At 42.6% G+C, this 20,402-nt stretch overlaps 1 protein-coding gene across 1 annotated transcript in view; it reads left to right on the top strand.

Moving 5' to 3' along the window:
- The window catches only part of TSEN15 (tRNA splicing endonuclease subunit 15), a 72,575-nt gene extending 70,079 nt beyond the window's left edge, over positions 1–2,496 (top strand). Inside the window, exons 4-5 of the mRNA XM_058701032.1 lie at positions 817–913; positions 2,423–2,496. Coding sequence (XP_058557015.1) covers positions 817–892 — 76 coding nt within the window. The 3' untranslated portion in view covers positions 893–913; positions 2,423–2,496. The remainder of the gene's footprint in view (positions 1–816; positions 914–2,422) is intronic.
- Positions 2,497–20,402: the final 17,906 nt, after the last annotated feature.

The following is a 20,402-nucleotide window of genomic DNA, read 5'->3' as shown; positions in this document are numbered from 1 at the left end:
CTGAGCCACCCAGGCACCCCCTTGATTATGTTTTTAAGGGTTTGGAAAAGTTAAGAAATGTTAGGCCTGTTTCTGATTAGTTTCTGAAACACTCACCTAGTGGTGTAACAATGTTTATTGAAGAAATTGTATATTGTGTGTACAGCAGTTTTGACAGGAGTCCTGACCCTGCGGGTGAGGAGGAGCCCGTAAGTAGCACAGCGCGATCTCCAATCGGAAGAAAGAACATGCGGGGGCTCCTGGGTGGCTCAGTCGGTTGGGTGTCCAACTTCTGCTCAGGTCACAACCTCATGGTTTTTGAGTTCGAGTCCCATGTCAGGCTCTGTGCTGACAGCTCGGAGCCCGGAGCCTGCTTCAGATTCTGTGTCTCCCCCTCTCTTTGCCCCTCCCCTGCTCTGTCTCTATCTCTCAAGAATAAATAAGCATTAAGAAAATTAAAAAATAATAATTAAAAAGAAGAAAGGACATGCTGGGATACATGCCTTTAGAAAGGAAGCATTTGATCCTTGAGGAGACAAGGGGTCAGAAAATTTTTAAAAAATCTAGCCTATGGGGAAAAAAAGGGCAACATTTAGAGTAGGTTGAAAATAAGAATGTTAAGAAAATTAACATCTTCTCTTTGATAAGAGTAAGTAGACAGTTATGGTCTTTTTATTCCATTTAGAAGTTCTAGAACCAGTGCAGTCTCACTGGGGAACTGCAGACAGGCCGGGCACTTTCACAATTTTCATACATGTATTCACTCATTTATTCTTCCAGGCATCATTCACTAATCATCCGTCCCCAGTCATTTACGAGGGGCCTCCTCTATTTCAGGCAGCAGAGCCACCATGATGAACAAGAAGTTCTTCATCTGGAGGACTGCAGCTCAGCTGGAGGGAGGCGTATATAAACAGCTAGTAGGGTAAACACCGTAAGTGCTGCACTAGACCTAACAGCAGGTCACTGTGGGCGCACAGGAAGGACAACCCCTGACTCCTCTTGGGTGGCTGGGAAAGGCTTCACAGAAAGGGACGTTAGAAATGGGCCTGGGAGGACGAATGGGAATTGGTCAGGTGAAAAGGACGAGGAGGAAACCCCACTGAGGGAAGGGTCTGTGTGAAAACCCTGGGGTGTGACTGGGCTCGCTGAGAAGAGGAGACAGCAGTAAGGATAGGGGTGAGGCCCGCCTCCAGAAGGTATGGGAGAGGTGACCAGGGCGAGCTGAAACAGGAGCCCTGGTGTGAGGGAGGCCCTCCACCTCAGGGGCCGGAAGGTACCAGTGCACCCCACGGGGCCCAGGCCCTCCCGCCACACACACACACACACACACACACACACACACACACACCCCACACACACTACACACCACACACACACCACACACATCACACACACCACACACATACACACACACCCTCCACACACACACAGGAACTGTTGTTTCGGTTAGCCCCCTCCTGAGAATACAGTTGAGTCTCTCAGTCGTGCCCTCCAGAGCCCAGCACTCTGGGAACGCTCTAAGGTGCTTTGGTAGAGAGGACCCAACAATGGTTTTTAAGCATGGGAATGACACACACACACTGGATCTCTAGGCTGGAAGTTCATTGAGTCAGGACTAGGTCTGTCTCGTGAGCAACTCGGTCTCCTGTGAAGACTTGGCATGTAGAAGGTCCTTCCTAAGTATCTGCTACTTCGTGAAATGAACTCAATGAATCAGGCGGAGTGGAGAATGGACTAGTGAGGAAGGAGACTACGATCAGCCCAACCGAGAGGCTGAGACATAAGAATCCAGGTGAACTATCACAGTAGGGTTAGAGAGGACGGGCCAGTATTTAGACCAGCACTGTCCAATAGAACTTTCTACAGTGATGGAATTGCTGTTCGGCACTGTCCATAACACCAGCCACTAACCACATGTGGCTCTTGAATACTTGAAATGTGGCTAGTGAGAGTCAGGAACTGAACTTTTAATTTTAGTTAATTTAAATGTAAATAGCCACATGTGAACAGCCACACTGAACAGCACAAAACTGGAGTTTTCTGTGGCAGAATCAAAAGAACTTGTAACACATTGGATATATTCATTCATTAGTTCAATCAACAAAGATTTATTGATCATTTTCTGGGTTCTGGAGGAGAAAATGGGGGCCAATTTGTGGCAACTGTATGTACCATGCTAAGGTGTTTAGAGTTTGTAATAACGAGGGGAGGAGAATGGACAGGCTATTTCAGCAGGATTGGTCAGGGAAACCATCTCTGTATGACAAGTCGAGAGTTGGATAATGAGAAAGTTATGCAGCTTAAGAACAACAAAAACAAAGACTCCAAATAAGAACTAGATCAATCATTGATGAAAGAGAGCAATAAAATTCAACGAAACACTCAGAGCAAGAAGGGACCTGTACCATCTGTAAGTCTAACTTGCTCTTCCTTTCTCTAGGAAGGCAACAGAAGCCCAGAGAGGTAAACTGACTTACCTAAGGCCACACAGCTACTTAATAACACATTTGAGAACAGACTCAGTCTCCTGACTTCCAACTCCACTACTTACTGGGTAAGTCTATCTTAGCATCTATCTTAGCATCTCAGCATTTTCCTGATTACTGCAAAGGGTTATTGCGAGAAATGAAAAATGTAACGGAGACAAGGTGTTAAAAATGGTAGCTATTTTCATTACTGGAGTTGCTTTAATCTTACAGGGTCCTCTCAAGTAATTATGTTATTAATAATAACTATGTCATTCTTTTAGCAATACAAAAGCATAATGCAAAAAATTTAGTAATTTAATAATACAAAAAGCATTAAGAGAGGCAATGAGCATTCAACTCCTAATTTGTTTTAGTTGTTGTTTGAGATGACTCTCAGCCTTGGTCCTGTGCAGTCAACAACAAGTACCACCTGCCATTTGCCTAGAGGCAGCGCAAGAATTATGAAATTCTGGAATTCTCTGTAAGGGAAGAAATAACCAGCCTCGACACGGCCGCCCTTACAACCCCACCTTGTTAAGTGGTGGCAAGTATCACAGTCCTCAGATGCTTCTGAAGACAGAAAAATGAGGCTTTGGTTTTCCCGACAGGCACAGCTGTCATCAAGTTCCTTGTGGAAAGCTGCTGTAGACAGAGGCTGAATGGAAGTGAGGGCTTTAACAGGATGTGAACATTGAAATGATGAAGTGTGCGCTAAAAGCATATGGCACAGGGAAGGATTTTCTGCCTTCAGGATTAGGCACCACATCTGTGCCCTGTGAGCTTATAGTTTGTAAATATTCAGACAAGACAAACAATATGATAAACAGGGTCATGCCTTTGCCAGAGTGACAGTCGGTGTGGAAATATATGTGGTGGCTCTCTCCGACTTCTCCGGGTCATTTGGTGTTCAACCCAGGAACTAGCCCACGCTCAATCCATTCTGTTGTGTGGCGTCCGAGCTTAGCGACTATGGAGCCACCGGTGCAATTATCACTAATCAGTAGTTGGATACGCTGCCTGAGTAACATGAGCAACGAGGCACTGAACAACTGCAGGCGGTTGTGAAAGAGTGGCTGAGAGCCATGTCTGAGGCTCGCTGCCCATCGCCTCACCGCTCCAGCCCCACCTGGTGAAGCCAGGGTCCTCTGCCCAGACCGTAGGGCCGTCACCTCCTCCCATCATTCCTGAGCAGCAGGGACCTATCAAGATAATGCCTCTGCACCTTCAGTGCTCCCAGTGTACCTTCCAGTAGACACAGTGACATAGTCAGAGCCATAGAGGCAGAGGGTCCAAACCCTTGGCCTGAATCTAGCAGGTCTGGATCCCAGACCTCTTTGTACCACACAGTTCAGCTTGGGGCAGTTACTTAATTTCTCAGAACCTCTATGTTCTCGAATGTGGAACTGGAATAATGTCTACCTCATAGGCTTATGTGAATCATAAAACTTATTATTGTATGGGAAAATGCTTTGAAAAATAGAAAGCACTGCCCAAATGAGAGCAAGGTATTATTTAGTAGTCTACACCACATGGTATATTTTTGTGGAAAAAAATAAAGCCTCCTGAATATTACATTATATTCATATCACTTCATTCATCCATTCATCCACCTCTTCATTCATTCAGCACAGTTTTATGAGACAAGGAATCTAGGCCCAGTGCTGTGGTGTATACTAGGTAGATATCAGATCATGAACAGCTCAGATTACTATTCCTCATGGAGCTTACAGTCTATTTAGGGGACCAATAATTATGCAAATGCATTTAAAATTACAAAGCGCGCTAGGTGCTGTGAAGAAAAAGTGCGTATGGCCATGAGCGAGGCTAATAGTGGAAGTACCTAAATATGAGACTCAGTTGAGTTGACTGACTTGAGGCAAGGGACTTCAAGGCAGCAGAAAGAGTATGGGGGAAGCCCTTGAGAAAGCAGAGCATTTGGTAAATTCAAAGACTGAGAGGCCCATGTGGCTGGAACCCAGGAAAGAAGGATCGTGCCACCAAATTCGTGCAGGCAGAGCAAGAGTAGCAGATGCCTCCTAGGATTCTGTTGTCAGAGAGCTGTGAAGCTTGAGCCCTAGTGGAGAAAGGACAGAGCAGTTACAAGACTGGGAAAATGAACTCACTAGAGAAATGTGGTAATATAGTTGTGTGACCCATTTAACTTGAGATAAGATAAACTCATAAAGATTCTAATCTCTTGGTTGGGAGATTTTTTTTTTATAGCAGTGTTCAGCACTTAGATGCAGTCACATAAATTAATTTTGACATTGTTAGTTGTGGCTTTCCACTCTGTACTATTCTACATAAACATTTCTACATGTTTGTAGTCCATAAACTTGTAATGCGTAATGGCTGTATAGTGTTCCATCACGCTTTCCATCGGGACATTTTGGGCCCTTCCACACACCGGTGTGGTTTTTAGTTCTGTATAGATCCCCCCCCCCACCACCCTTAAAAATAGTGCTGCTGGGAATCCTTTTGTTTTCTTCTGAGTTATTTTCTTGGGTTACATTCCCTCATGGGTCACTTCTCTGCATGTCAGATGGCTGCTCTGATGCTCACGGTCTTGTTTTCTCATGCTTTATTTGTCTGGATGTGAGCAAATTCCCTGGGTACCAGCCGCCTCAGGGAGTTGCACGGGAGGGGCAGGGGCAGGCAGGAAGAGGGTCATCCTCATTAGAAAGACGGAGAGTACCAGCTCTTGCCTTAATGTGTTTTATCCTCTAGGATGGCACCTGTGTTGGGTGTTTGCTCTACACTCAGAACCTCCATGGCCGTTCACCTGACAGGTAGTTCATTCACCTCTCTCACTTTGCAATCTCCCCCAAGGGACTGTTAAGTTCCTGGGGAACGCTGTATGTGGAATAAAATGCAAGGTATGGCAATGACTTGACTTGTTAGCAGGAAGTGATTGTGAGAAGAGACCTAAAATCTCTCTGAATGTAATTCACTCAAAGTGATAATTCTATCATCTAAGGCAGATGGTTCCCTGAGTATCAACCTTTTAATTTCTTTCTTTAATATTTCATTCAGAATTTCTAGATGTTGTTTAGAAATTGGTCAGGGACCAACTAAACCAAATCGAGCACATTATCAGGGAAATTCAGACAACAAACATCTTTTTCTTGCCTGATCATGGCTCACCCACTCATTTGATCCAGTGTATCTCTTAAGCATTTGCTTTTAACATTAGTCAAAAAGTTAACGGAACAAAACAGAGTAGCTGAACTCATTTGATTTGGGATAGAATATAGCACTCTGTCCTCTGGGAAAAAAGTTCTATTCCCTGAGTCAAACATAACACCACATAATAATGATTCAGTCTAGAGTTTTTGAAAACTGGAGAATAAGTCCCAAAAGGTTTCTCTATTTTATTAAAAGAAAACAAAACAAAAAGACAAAAATGGAATATAATAACTATTTTGTCCTCTTACCCAAAAAGGGTGCATAGGAGAAGACAAAATCATAGCCTTTTTGATCAGAACCACCATCACTGACTGTCAGTGATACCTACTGTTAGTAATAATGGCACAAAACAGCTATGGAGCGTTCACTGTGTGCCAAGCACGGTGCTTTACATTTTGCCCTCATCTCACCTCCGCGAGGTAGATTTTCTCAAAGTCACACAGCTAATGAATGATGGACTCAGGATTCAAAGTGTGACCCCAAAGCTAGTGCCCTTCACCTCCTCTCTGCCCTTGGGGCTACAGTGACTGGAGGCAGTGTGCGGTAACAAGACAAACCCATGCCAGGGGTTCCAGAGCATGGGTATCACCTCCATGTTAGCCTCCAAATTCACCTGTTAGGTGAATTTAGGTAAGTCGCTCAAGCCTCCTTGCAATTCCACTTTCTTTTTTTTTTAATTTTTTTTTTTAACGTTTATTTATTTTTGAGACAGAGAGAGACAGAGCATGAACGGGGGAGGGGCAGAGAGAGAGGGAGACACAGAATCGGAAACAGTCTCCAGACTCTGAGCCATCAGCCCAGAGCCTGACGCGGGGCTCGAACTCACGGACCGCGAGATCGTGACCTGAGCCAAAGTCGGACTCTTAACCGACTGAGCCACCCAGGGGCCCCTGCGATTCCACTTTCAGTGAAGCAGCATGGACTCCTATTTTTTTCTAACTCCCAATGTGAGGTCATGCTAGGTGATGGCTGTGAAAGTTCTCTGATAACCAACCGTAAAGTCCTATAGAAATAGAAGGACTTATTAATGTGTATTGTGATTGCTCTGATGATGTGGCAAGATTCTCATATTTAAAATGTGAGGCACGCAATAGCTGCTGTGGGGTAAGGTGGCTCGGTGGGGTCAAATTTGAATGTCACATCCAGTGAGCTTGTGATTCAAAATTAATCATCTCATACCCTGACGTGCCAGGGAATCAGAGAATACCCAGCCAGGAGGCAGCTGGGGTCATGTATGTTGTGTATATGACTTGACTGATGTGATGACAGATGTATTCAAAGCATCACCAGGGTCTCTAAGCAGACCTCCTTCTTGGAAAACTGATGGGCATGGGAGGCTTCCTCCAGTGGCCGCAGGTTGGGAATGGATCTTACCAGATCTAGATCATGAGGTTGAGTTCTAGAACAAGACTGAGGGGTGGAGCAGGAATCGGGTATTCTTCAGGGCAGTCTTGTTGGCCTTGTTCCGACCCAGGCTCCATGCCTTGAGCAATCAGCACATCTCAGGTCTTGGGTTTCTAGATGATGGAATATGTTCCGTCACTGATCAGGACATGGAGGCCAAGGCAGAAATTTCATCTGTACTTCTTGTAAACCCAGCAGACTAGTGGGTCTCAAACTTCAGGGAGACTAAAATCTCTTAGAAAATTTGTTCAAAGGCAGGTTTCTGGGATCTATTCCTAGGGGGTCAGGATTTCCTTGGTCTTAGATGGTAGCCAGGATTCTGCCTTCAAACAAACTCTTAAGTAACTTTGATGCAGATACATACAATTTCTATTTTTAGGGAGGAAATGTAGAGGAAGAGAAGAGAGCTAGTGTGCTAAAAGTTAAAAAGCATTTATTGACCACTTACTATCAACCAGGCAGTCTTCTATACATAAATTACCATAAGACATAAAGTGCTACATAAAGTAACTCCGTGAACCCTCACCACAGTCCCCTGAGATATACAATATTTCCTCCACTTTACAAATAGGATGACAGAGGCACAGATTACTTGAGAAGACACTGGCACCTGGTTTCATGGTAGGATGTAAAAATGTTAATATCTCAGAAGAACTTTCCAGGAAAGGGATAGATTGCTCAAATCCCATCCAGAGGGAGAGCCATTACTCCTACTGCTTGATTCTAACATTAAAAAGTCATGCCAGCCCAGGGGCACCTGGGTGGATCAGTCGGTTAAGTGGCCAACTTCAGCTCAGGTCATGATCTCACCGGTTCGTGGATTCAAGCCCCACATCAGGCTCTGTGCAGACAACTCAGAGCCTGGAGCCTGCTTCAGATTCTGGTCTCCCTCTCTCTGCCCCTCCCCCACTCACACTCTGTCTCTCTCAAAAATAAATCAACATTAAAAAAATTTTTTAAAAATTCATGCCAGGTAGGAATAGAGGTTGGGTGAAATTGCTTGCCCTAGAATCTGTTTCACCGGATGCAGACTTTGAGACTGGGGACCAGGAAGCTCCCATAGTTCCGGCTTTGTTCATAGGGCCCAGCCTCTCATGAAGAAGTTGCCTTTCTCCCAACCAACTTTTTCCTCGGCAGGCTCCTAATTGAAATGCTGCAGGCCTCATACTTGCCTATCAGGTTTATAGAAATAGGAGTTTTAAGCCTCTTCTAATTAAAAGTATAATGCTAACCATCTATGGTCAGTTAGCTCATTTGGTGAGAGTCAATTTAGAGTAAGGGTGAACTCACTGGATTTGCTCTGTTATAATAGAAGTCACTGGAATTTCTTTCATGTCTTTGCCTAAGAAAAACAAAGAGGCAGGGAACTCAAGGGACCCCCTTAACCGTCCCTAGTTACTAGGACAATTCAGCCAGCCCAGAGAGGAGGTAGTACTTGAATGGTTGGTTAGAAGTGCTCTCTTCTGATTTCATTATTCATATACTATGATTTTAATAATGTTGAAGTTGGCTGAAGGTTGTTTAAAAATTTGAAGCTCCCGAGTTGCAGACCCACATTTCTGTCTGACTGTTAAGTTCCATTTGGTGGCTCTGCCAGCATCCCATCCCCAAAACGTGTCCCAAACCAAATCCATCATGTTCCCCACCAAGTCCCTCTTCTCTGGATGACACTGTTTCTGTTCACGATCACACCATTCTCTCAGTCTAGACCCAGAACCACAGCCATCTTTGAATGTACCCTCCCTAGTGGGCTATGAGAAACAGTCACAGGTTCTCCCAGCTCTGCTTTTATTCTTCCAATACTGCCATCACTATCAGTACCACAGTCCAGATCCCTTTTCACCTCCCGGTGTCTGGACCACATTCTGGAAGCTTCCTGACTAATGTCTTCTTCCTTTGTTCATCCTATGGCTTTTTCTTACAGTGGCGCTGGGATATTGAAACCATATTATTCTTTAGCTCAGAATCTCTCATGATTTTTATTGCCTACTAAAAAGCTTTGCACTCAGTTCCAGTGTGTGTGTGTGGGGGGGGGGTGGGTGGGTTGGTGTGTGTGGGTGTGTGTGTAGGGGGCAGCGGAGTTCTTACTCACACCACCAATTCTCTGACACCAGCTGGGTGTCCTCTAATTCAACTCATTTCTGACACTGTCCATCCAGAGATAGCGTCAGATTCCACAGGTTGAGGACGCAGTCCCTCAAGACTGTCCCTCACTTCAGATGCCAGTTGCAAGTCCAGGTTGTCATCTAAACTTCTCACAGACTGGCTATACATCAGAGGTCCCCATGACTCCCAACTTGGTTTGATTAATTTGCTGGAACAGCTTACAGAACTCACAAAACCAGTTTACTCACTAGTTCACCACTTTAACTACAAAGGATATTAAAGGATACCAATCAGGGGCGCCTGGGTGGCTCAGTTGGTTAAGCGTCTGACTTCCGCTCAGGTCATGATCTCATGTTCCTTGAGTCTGAGCCCCACATCAAGCTCTGTGCTGCAGCTTGGAGCCTGGAGCCTCCTTGGAATTCTCTCTTTGCCCCTCCCCCACTCGTGTTCTGTCTCTGTCTCTCAGAAGTGAGTAAACGGTAAAAAAAATTAAAAAGTTAAAAAAGGATACCAATCAACAGCCAGATGAAAAGATTCAAAGCGCAAGGTCCCAAACAAAGGAGCCTCTGTCCTTGTGGAGTTTGGGGCCAGCCACTGGCACTTGGAAGTGTGCTGGTTCATCAACCTATCTCCGAACCCCATCCTTTCCATTTTTTATGAGACTTCATTATATAGGCCTGACTGATTAAATCATTGGCCATTGGCAGTTGAACTCAATCTCTGGCCCCTCTCCCCTCCCTGGAGGAGGTCAAAATGGGACTGAAACTTTCAGCCTTCTAATCTTGTGGTCGCCTCTTCTGGCAACCCCTTCTATCCTTTGGATACCTAGGGCTTTCCAAAAGTTACCTCATTAGCATAACAAAAGCACCATTATCACATCCATCACTAAGGAAATTCCAAGGGTTTCAGGAAATCTGTGCCAGAAACACAGAGGAAGACCAAATATATATTTCCTATTATAAATTACAATATCACGCCTTCTAATGTTCAAATGCATAATATTCAAAGTAAGATGTACAAGACCTTCCATAATCTTATTCCATATTATTTGTCTAGCCTTGCTACCTAATAATCTTTAAAAACGTTTTGCTATTCACAGGGTTGACTTATCCATTAGGAACAGGAGGCACAATGCCTAGGGCCCACAGTGCTTTTGGGGTCCATAAAATGTTTAATTTATTTCAAATCAGAACAAAAAATATTTTCCACCTTGGATTATGTTCATATGTATACCAACATAGTTATAAAACATAATTTGAAATATATCCTATGGAAGAAGGAGCCAATGAAAGCAAAAGTACCCAGGGATCTTGAAAATCTTAATTGCAGCCTTGTCTCCTCATTCATTCAACCACTGAAAATTAATTAAGCTCCTACTATTTTTCAGGCACTGAGCAAACAGATATGGTTTCTGCCCTCAGAAACTTTAGTTGCAGGGGGCACGTGGGTGGCTCAGTCAGTTAAGTGTCTGACTTTGGCTCAGGTCATGATCTTGCAGTTCGTGAGTTCGAGCCCCATTTCAGATCCTCTGTCCTCCCTTTCTCTCTGCCCCTCCCCTGCTCACTCTCTCTCTTTAAAAAATAAGCTTTAAAAAAAAAAAAAAAGAAACTTTAGAGGCAACTGTTAGAGACAGACAAGTAAATGTATCAACATAATGACTATAAACTATGATACATGTTACCACTTAAAAGAAGGGGCACTGAAGGAGGTAACATTGTCAGGAAGGAGTCCAATTTGTACATGTGGTGGTCAGAGAAGGTCATTTTTGAGGAGGTGACATAGAATCTCAGAGTTGAAGGATGAGAAGGAGCTAGTCCTACTGACAGAATTGGGAAGAACACTCCTGCAGAGTTTCTAGGTAAGACTTGAAAATCATGCTGTTCCTCTGTTTTCTGGGTGCTTCAAATGAAGGAGCCTCTGGGACTTGAAGATGTCCTGTCCTTGTCAAATGACAAAAGAAAAACAATTTAGGAATGAGTTTGATGTCCTTTATTCAAGAGAAGACAGTCCACAGATTGGGGCAGTGCAGTGCCTCACAAGCAGTGGAGACTCTTTCCAAGGGATTGTGGGCAAGAGTGAGCATTATAGAGCTTTAGAAGAAGCAACTCGGAAATAGGGCATGATTGACTAGGATTTGGGGAATTCCCTGATAAGGCTACCAGGTCTGATTTTCTAGGGTAAAGTAAGCTAGCTAAAGCTGAGTCGTAGGATGGTGATTGGAGTATGTTAGGTTTCCTTGACAGGTATTTCCCATAAGAGCAGGCTGACCTGGGTTTAGATTTGGGACATGGGCAGAGTCCCAGGGTGGCTTCCATTTTGTAGGTCCCCATATACAAATTAACTTTATCATCCTCAAATACAAGCTAAGTTCTTCTGCTTCCATGGTTTCGTTCATACTGCTTCCTCCCCTTAAAATTCTTTCTCCTCTGCCTTCCTTTCTCTGTTTTTAAAAACCTTACTCATCCTTCAAGTCCCAGTTCAAATGCCACCACCAAGCCACCGTCTCCATGAGACCTCCTCTGACTATTCCAGCTGAAGTGATCTTGCACTCTTTTGAAGCCCCAACTCACTCAGGTACCTGTCATCTGCTACCTATTTCTTCCATATCTCTCTGATGTCCGCCGCTTGCTGAGGAATCCCTTGAAGGTAGAGAGTTTTGTATCTCAGCATTTTTGGAAGCACCTCCATGGTGACCTTCACAAATTAGTTAGTGACTTACCACAAATTTTCTGGCTGCATGGAAAATGAATGGCTAATTCCAAGGCAGACTGTCATAACGTTGTATTCCTGCAATCTTTCCTTTATTTCCTCCCGCAGACCACGACAGCTATGACTGTAATGAGACCTTGCATATTTAACGTGAGGCTGAGAGAGGAGGAGGCCTGATGAATGAGCTCAGGAAAACGTGCGGCTTCTGCAGTGACACTAATAAATGAAATGTAGAATCCAACTCCAACATTTGGGACTGGAAACTAACTACAAACAAGCAAGCAGAAAAATGAACGGGTTGGGGGGTGGAGTGGGCAGCATATGCGATAAATGAAGAAGATAAAAAGCTACATGCTGCTGACAGGACAGAAATGTCGGGTTTTACATTAGGATTGTTCTATTTTTCTTTTTCTTGCTTTAAAAAAAAAATTAATGGGAAACCAGTCTCCAAAAATTTTTACACAGTCTGGGAGTCTGTGGGTAAGACAAAGAGCCTGACATTGTAGGTGGTCCCCCAGCAGGCCTTGGATCTAAATCGGAGCTGTTACAGCGAACTGTCAGGCCGGTGCCGCTGTAAACACCACATCCACCGGGAGGGAGTCGGGTGGAGCATCCGAGTGCAATAGGGACACAAGAAAACCATTCTCCCACTAAAACATGTGTTTAAAAAATATTTTGGTCATGCTTTTAGTGGCTGGATTCTTACAAGATGGCAAGTGAGAGACAGTCCCTTCTTTCAGTCGGAAATGCAAAAGAACGGAGCACAATTCTAAAGACCAAAAAAAAAAAAACAATTTTAGAATAGCAGGAGCTGAGTGAATGGTGTGATTCCCAGGAGGCGTTCTTGACCGACTGGTTTTAAGATTGAGCTTTAGCAAGATATTAAGATAGGGTGAAAATATGGTCTGGGCTCCAAAGGATCGGAGTTGCTTACTGAAACACACTGGTGTGAAACGCCATGGGGTATTGCTGACAGGGTGGGCATAGGGGTGTGAGGGGACAGAGCTCCCTGGGTATAGAAAGGGATTCAGGTTAAGGGGTCTCTAGAGCTACGCTCTGGGTGTCCTGGCTTGAGCTCTACTGCTTTTCCTGTTCTCTGGTTGTCAGCTGTTCATTCATGCAACAGATATTTACCGCTGGCCTGCTAAATGACAGATACTGTCACAGACTCTGGGTGAACAGCTGTGAATAAACACCAAAAATATCTGCCCTCATGGAACTTATATTCTAAAGGGTTGAGAATATAGGAATATGTTCTTTCGGATTCTAAAGACAGTCTCTAGATAGATTATCAATGAAACATAGACAATTACAAAGATAAAAAGGGAAAATGCATACATAGTATGTCAGGTGGTAATAAATAGTATAGAGAAAAGAAAGCAGGGAAGGGAGATTGGCGGGGTTAAAGGGGTGCAATTTTAAAAAAACGTCAGTGGAGAAGGTCTCCCTGAAATGGTGGTTTGTGAGTAAAATCCTGAAGAAAGTGAGAGAGTTTATCATATGGATATTTGGGGGAAGAACACTCCAAGGAGGGGAAAGAGCCAGTGCAGATGCCCTGACGCAGGGCACGTCTGGTAGGCTGGGAGAAGGATGTGGCTGGAGCAGAGAGAGGGGGAAAGTATTAAGGGATGAGGCTGGAGATATTATGGGGGGCAAATCATGTAAGGCCCCAGGGACTTGGGAGCCTACCTAAGGACTGGCTGTGAGCAACATGCCCTTGGACAGACCGTAATGATTTATAAAATGTAATGTGACTTTCCTCACTCCCTTTTTCAGAGGACTCTGGAGTCTTCCTCCTGCAAACACCACTTCATATCCTCCAATTAGAGCCATCCTCTGACCTTATTTATTTTTGAGAGAGAGAGAATGTGTGAGCCAGGGAGGGTCAGAGAGAGAGAGGGAGACCTAGAATCCACAGCAGGCTCCAGGCTCTGCATCAGCACAGAGCCCCACACGGGGCCCAAACTCACAAACCACAAGATCATGACCCAAGCAGAAGTTGGATGCTTAACCAACTGAGCCACCCAGGTACCCCAAGAGACTAATATTATCGTCCAAGGAGAACTCACTGCATTTCAACTGATAGCTTACCAGTTTCAGGCCCAAGGACCTCAGCAGTAGAGTTGGGGGCCTTCATGCCAAGGGTCTTCGTGGCACATGAGTGTGAATGTTCTCCTTATATTTTCCCAGAATTTCCGAAGGAACAATGATCTGCAGTTAACAGTCCATGGTGGAAAAAGAAGTACAAGTATTGTTTTTATCAATATGTTGACCTATTGCTTTTTCTTCACCTACAGGGTTGATCATATGTTTGTCCTTTATTCTACTAATATGTGTATTGCATTAATTGCTCTTTGAATGCTAAACCAACCTTATAAAAATTCCACTTGGTGATGGCATAAAAATTCTTTTTATATGCTCCTGGACTTAACTTTGTCAAAATCCTAAAGACTTTTGTGTCTGTTTTCATGAGGGATACCGGTCTATGGGTTTCTTTTCTTAAAATATCTTTGCCTGACTTTTATATCAGGGTAAACTGGGCTCATAGCATAAGTTTGGAAGTGTTTCCTATCCTCTGTTTTCCAGTGCTTGTAAATAATTAGAATTATTTCTTTTTAAAATATTTCTTTTTAAAAATATTTGGTAGAATTCACCAACGAATCCATTTGGGCCTGGCTTTGTCATTGTGGGAAGATTTAAAATTACTAATTCAATTTTTTACTTAATATTCTATTTACATTTTCTATTCCTTCTTGAGTTTAGGTAATTTGTGTCTTTTTAGAAATTTGTCCACTTCACAGAAGTTGTCTGACGTGATACAAAGTAGTTTGTAATATTTACTCATAATCCTTTATTATTTTTTTTTGTAGAGATGGTAGTAAAAATTGCCCCTTTTTTTTCTGATTTTGAGAACTCCTGTCTTCTCTTTCTATTTCTTAATCAGTCTAGCTAGAGATTTATCAACTTTGTTGATCTTTTCCAAGAACAGATTTTTTGTTTCATTGATTTTCTCTATTATTTTTCAGTTTTCTACTTCATTGTTTTCTGACTCTTTGGATTTAATTAACTCCTTTATTTCTAGTTTCTTATGGTGTATGTTTAAGTAATCGATTGAGGATCTTTATTCTGTTACAATGTAGGCTTTTATAGCTATATATTTCCCTGTAATCACTGCTTTAGCTGCATCCCATAAATCTTTATCTGTTGACTTCAGTTTCATTCAGCTGAAAATATTTAAAACATTTCCTTCTGGTGTTTTTGGTTGACAGTGGGTTATTAAGAAGTATTTTCTTTAATTTCCAAGTATTCGGTAATTCCTCAAATTTCCAATTTAATTGCATTGTAGTTAGAGAATACACTTTGTACGATTTCATACCTTTTAAATTTATTGAAACTTGTTTTATGACCTAACATATGGTCTATTCTGGAGAATGTTCCATGTGTGTTTGAAAAGAATGTCTATTCTGATGTCATTGGGTCATTGAGAATGTTTTATAAATACCAGTGAGGTAAAGTGTTCTTTACATTTTCTATATGCTTGGCTTCTTTTCTTTTCTTTTTTAATGTTTATTTATTACTGAGAGAGAAGACGGAGAGGGGTGGGGGAGAAAGAGAGGTGGGGAGGGATAGAGAAAGAGGGAGACACAGAATCCGAAGCAAGCTCCAGGCTCTGAGCTGTCAGCACACAGCCTGACGTGGGGCTCGAACTCACGAACAGTGAGATCATGACCTGAGCTGAAGTCAGACGCCAACCAACTGAGCTACCCAGGTGCCCTGCTTGCTGATTTTCTAATTGTTCTATCAATTATTGACAGTGGGGTATTAAAATCCCCAACTGTCATTTTTGAACACCATTATCTCTTGCTGAGGTTATTGTGATAGCTTAGCACTCCCTTTCCACCCTCCCTATTTTATTTTTCTCCATAGGACTTACCATCATCTGACCTAGTATATATTTTACTTATATGCTAGAATGTATAATCCCCATGATGGGAAGGATTTTTGTCATTTTTCATCACTGCTGTATTTCTGGCACCTTTAACAGTGACTGACACATAGTCGTCACTCAAAATATAGTTGTCGAAAGAATAAAAACATTACAAAACAAATGACATCCCATACTCTCTTGGATGAGTACAAAACTCCTCACCCCCACCATCTGGAGGAGATCTGAAATGGGTCAACACCAGTGGGAATACTGAGATAGATTCAAGGCAAAAGGTGGGAGACATAAGGGGTGCATATGATTTTGGCCACAAGTAGAAGCTCTCCCTTTCCCTGCATGCCTTTCTTTTGGATTTATCCCTCCTTCCACGTTCTAGTCATAAAAGTGGCAGATGCTTGAGAACCAGGACTGCAGGTGGGTTTTGAGGATATGGGCTACTGTGCTTGATCTTGGTCGGGGCTATTTGGTTTCCTTCTCCAGGCAAAGGAACCCCACTGACATCACGTGGCCTTGGGTATCTCATTGGGGGTTAGTTCCCAAGTGAAGAGGGCAAGGTAGGACTTAAACTTTCAAGTAATGAACAGAATGGTTTTCTCCTACATATATGCTTTTCCTTCCTGAACCTGAGAGTGGTAGGTGGCTGGTCTGAGATTGGGTTCAGGATCCCAGCCAGATATCACCCCATCTTAGCATGGTTGACACTATCTACTCGGATGTACACCTGAGGTAGATCTGAACTTTTATGTTTATCTTGCTTTCAGAGGGCTACATTATAAAACAACATCAGGAGGGGGGAAGAAACATCATGTAATATTTATTGAGTGCTTGGCATATAATTTAAGATGTTTTATATGTATCTGGCACATTAGATACTTTACATATCTATAAGCTCAATCAGTGAAAAATAAAAGCTTAATATTTTTTTCTTTTACTCATTGAAGTTAGGCCTAAGTTTTGTAAACTGTTTTTCTAGGATCTGTATAACCAGCTGGAGCTCAGAGTAGAGGTCTGGGCTGGAAACACAAATTTGGGCACCATGAATAAATATGTGATAGTTAAGGCTCTTGGAATAACAGATGATATACCCTAGAGAATGGGAAGAGGAGAGTGCCTCGGGAAAAACTTTGAGAAATTTCACTTTTCAATTAAAAATTGAAAATGGCTGAGTAGAGGATGATGAGCCTGAAAAGAAAAAGGAGCATCCAGAGAGGTAGGAAGAAAACTGGGAAGATATTACATACAGGAAAGTGTTTGTCAGCTTTCTGGAAACTTACCATTCTCATGACACACCTTGCTTTGGGGGAGTCTAACTCTTAGTACAGTACCTTCATTGAAGTATAAGTTCTCATTGAATGGATGGTCTTGAAATTGTTCTTGACACCAGATAAATAGTTCAGCTAGAGATACCTAAAACACTGGAAGGATGAAGAGTTTTATGTTATTCAGATGCTGTGTTTTCATCAACATTATTTTACTCCAATTCTTGGGTCCCCCTCTAAGTAATGACATACCTTTTCCTGATGACCCTCCTATCAATCTATGACTTTTGGCATTCTAGTAGTAACCTGAATACTTGATATCAGTAAAGCACGACAAACAAGCATTGCACAAACAAAGTTGAATTATTAGAGCAGCATTCCCGGGAATCAAATTATTTCTCGTTTTTATGTTTAATGTTTGTGGCAGTAAATCCTCAATGAATTATTTAATTTCTTTTAATGTTTATTTATTTTTGAGAGAGAGACAGACAGACAGACAGAATGTGAGTGGGGGAGGGGCAGAGGGAGACAGAGACCCAGAATCCAAAGCAGGCTCCAGGCTCTGAGCTGTCAGCACAGAGCCTGACATGGGGCTCGAATCCACGAACCATGAGATCATGACCTGAGCCAAAGTTGGATGCTTAACCGACTAAGCCACCCAGGCGCCCCCAAATCCTCAATCAATTCTTATTTTCTTGCTTCAGACTCAGTAACAAATTTATTTGTAAGAGTACTATTCTATTTGTTTCATCCACTCAGTCATTCATTCATCAAAGATATATTAAGTGCCTACTATATGCCAGATGCTGGAAGTGTTAAGACACGCCAGGCATGGTTCTCCAGCTTTTGTGTGCATCAGAACCACCCGGCAAACTTGTTAAAAATACATAGGCCCCAATCCCACCCCTCATATCAGCAGGTCCAGGGTAGGTTCCAGGAGTTTCCACAAGCTCTCTGTGTGATTATGAAGCACAACAAAGTTTTAGTATTATTAGTCCATGTAAAAAAATTAAGTGAAAAACTTAAATGTAATAAAGTGTAAGAAGTGTCAAATAGAAGTATGTTCAGGGTGAAGTGTATATTAAATTTTATTGTATTCATATCTTAGCATAACAGTAGGCTGTACATTCAGCAATATTATTACAATTTTCAACTATAACGGAATTTTGTGTCAGGGCTTTAAAGCCTTAGAAGTATGATTTTAGTTTCACGAATATTGGAGCAATTTTTAATGTCTTTGTAAATGATCATAAAGATAAGGGAATGCTCTAAACATACAAATATCATGATATTCGTGCTTATAACTTACTTTAGTAGGAATGAGGAAAAGCATCTGGCAGTTCCTACTTAAACACTGGGGAGCTTAATAAATGATCATTATGGGACTGGGCCTCTCATAAGTGTTCTTTCTTTTTCTTTTTTCCCTTTGTCTACTAGGCTCTTTTGCAGCCTGTTGATACAACAGATTCAAACAGCATTGCAGGAATATTCATTAGCAGTTTCTACTAAAACCCTAGCAATGATGTAATGTGCAAAACTCTGAGTCTTACATTAAAATAAGCTTTCTTTTAAAGAATAGTTGGTGTTTTCTTCTTAAAAGGAGGTACTCAGTCACCATGCCATTCATAAAGAAACTTAGACTTCTGTGAGGGACAGATCAGCTCCACTTTTATTGTAGGGAAACTGAGATGTTCTTTGATTACAACAAGACTTAACAGGAAGAAATAAAGATTAGAAGCAACTGTTTAACAAATCTAATTCAAACATTGAGTGGAAACAGCACACAGAATTAGAAAAACAAGTTCAATAGTTTCTTCAAAATGTTGCTTCAAAGGGTCACTTGGCTTCTTGAATTAGCTTCAGTAAGAGTGACACAGCACTCATTGAGCACCAACATTCCTGATCTTCTCTCCTTCCTGGGCACACAGCTAAGCTGCCCTTCCCAGCTTCCTTTGCCATCTATATGGTCCTGTGACTAAGTTCTACCCAATGGCACGTGAGTGGAAGTGACACAATTATTACACCGGTTCTAGGCTTGACCCATGAAAACGCCCCACCGTGCTTCTCTGTGCACCTCGTCTGTTAGCTGGATAATGACACCCAGGCAGCCTTGAAAGCCACACGTTGAAAATTGTAGGGCCTCTGTTAGCCTGGGTTCTTGAATAAGTATATGGAGCAGAGAAATGCAACCTCTACTCTTCCCCATCTCTACTCTTCCCCATCTCAATGCCAATGGGCTTTGTTTGAGAGAGAAAGAAACTTTCACCTTGTTAAGCCCCTGAAACGTTTGGGTTTGTTTGTAACTGCAGCTAACCTACTTTAACTAATACAGGATGTAAGGATATAGGCAAGTCTGTACCATGAGAACATGCACTGGCCTACTATTTCTGGAGCCAGAGCCCAAATATAGTCTCACAATTCTCCTACAGAGGTTGTTTTTACCACAACCTCTCACCAAGAAAATCCTCTAGAAAAGAATCCTCTGGCTCCAAAGGGCAGTACTTGGGCTGTCAGGAGTGTTCTAGTCCCACAAGGACAATTCAGTTTGAATTGGGACACAGTCCTAGAAGCACACAGAGGAGAAAATACTGAGAAATTCTAACTCCAGAACTTGTCGTGAACAAAACTGGAATGAAAGAGACCGGAGCATAGCCACAACAGAGCCTGACATGCAGCAGAGACAGAATCAGAACACAGGCCCATCGGCGCCTGGGTGGCGCAGTCGGTTAAGCGTCCGACTTCAGCCAGGTCACGATCTCGCGGTCTGTGAGTTCGAGCCCCGCGTCAGGCTCTGGGCTGATGGCTCGGAGCCTGGAGCCTGTTTCCGATTCTGTGTCTCCCTCTCTCTCTGCCCCTCCCCCGTTCATGCTCAGTCTCTCTCTGTCCCAAAAATAAATAAAAAACGTTGAAAAAAAAAATTTAAAAAAAAAAAAAAAAGAACACAGGCCCATCTTCTGGACCCCTTACTTTCATCTGCAACAGACTGGCATATGATATCATTAAAATCTAAGAGAAAGTCCTCCTGGTTTTTAAATGTTTTACTGTGTGGAAGTCAGATAGCAAATTTCACAGGGTTCAAAGTCCTAGTTCTTATCAGTTATGAAGAGATAGGTTTGCCCCTCCTTTTAAGATGATGACTGAGCCCTTTGTAAACATCTCCTCCCTTCCATGGAAGCCAGCCTCTCACACACCAGCACCTTACCCACTGAGTGATCGCTTTCCACTAGGTAGCTATTTTTGGTATTGCCCATTCTGAATACAATCTCAGTGGATATAGAAAATATTGCAGCTTGACTTTATTTTTAATTTTGCCTTCATTCTTTTTTTTTTTTTATTTTTTTT

Source organism: Neofelis nebulosa, chromosome 15 (assembly GCF_028018385.1).
Source record: "Neofelis nebulosa isolate mNeoNeb1 chromosome 15, mNeoNeb1.pri, whole genome shotgun sequence".
NCBI lineage: Eukaryota > Metazoa > Chordata > Mammalia > Carnivora > Felidae > Neofelis > Neofelis nebulosa.
The sequence above is the reverse complement of the archived record's forward strand: the minus strand, read 5'-3'. Positions and strand labels throughout refer to the sequence as shown.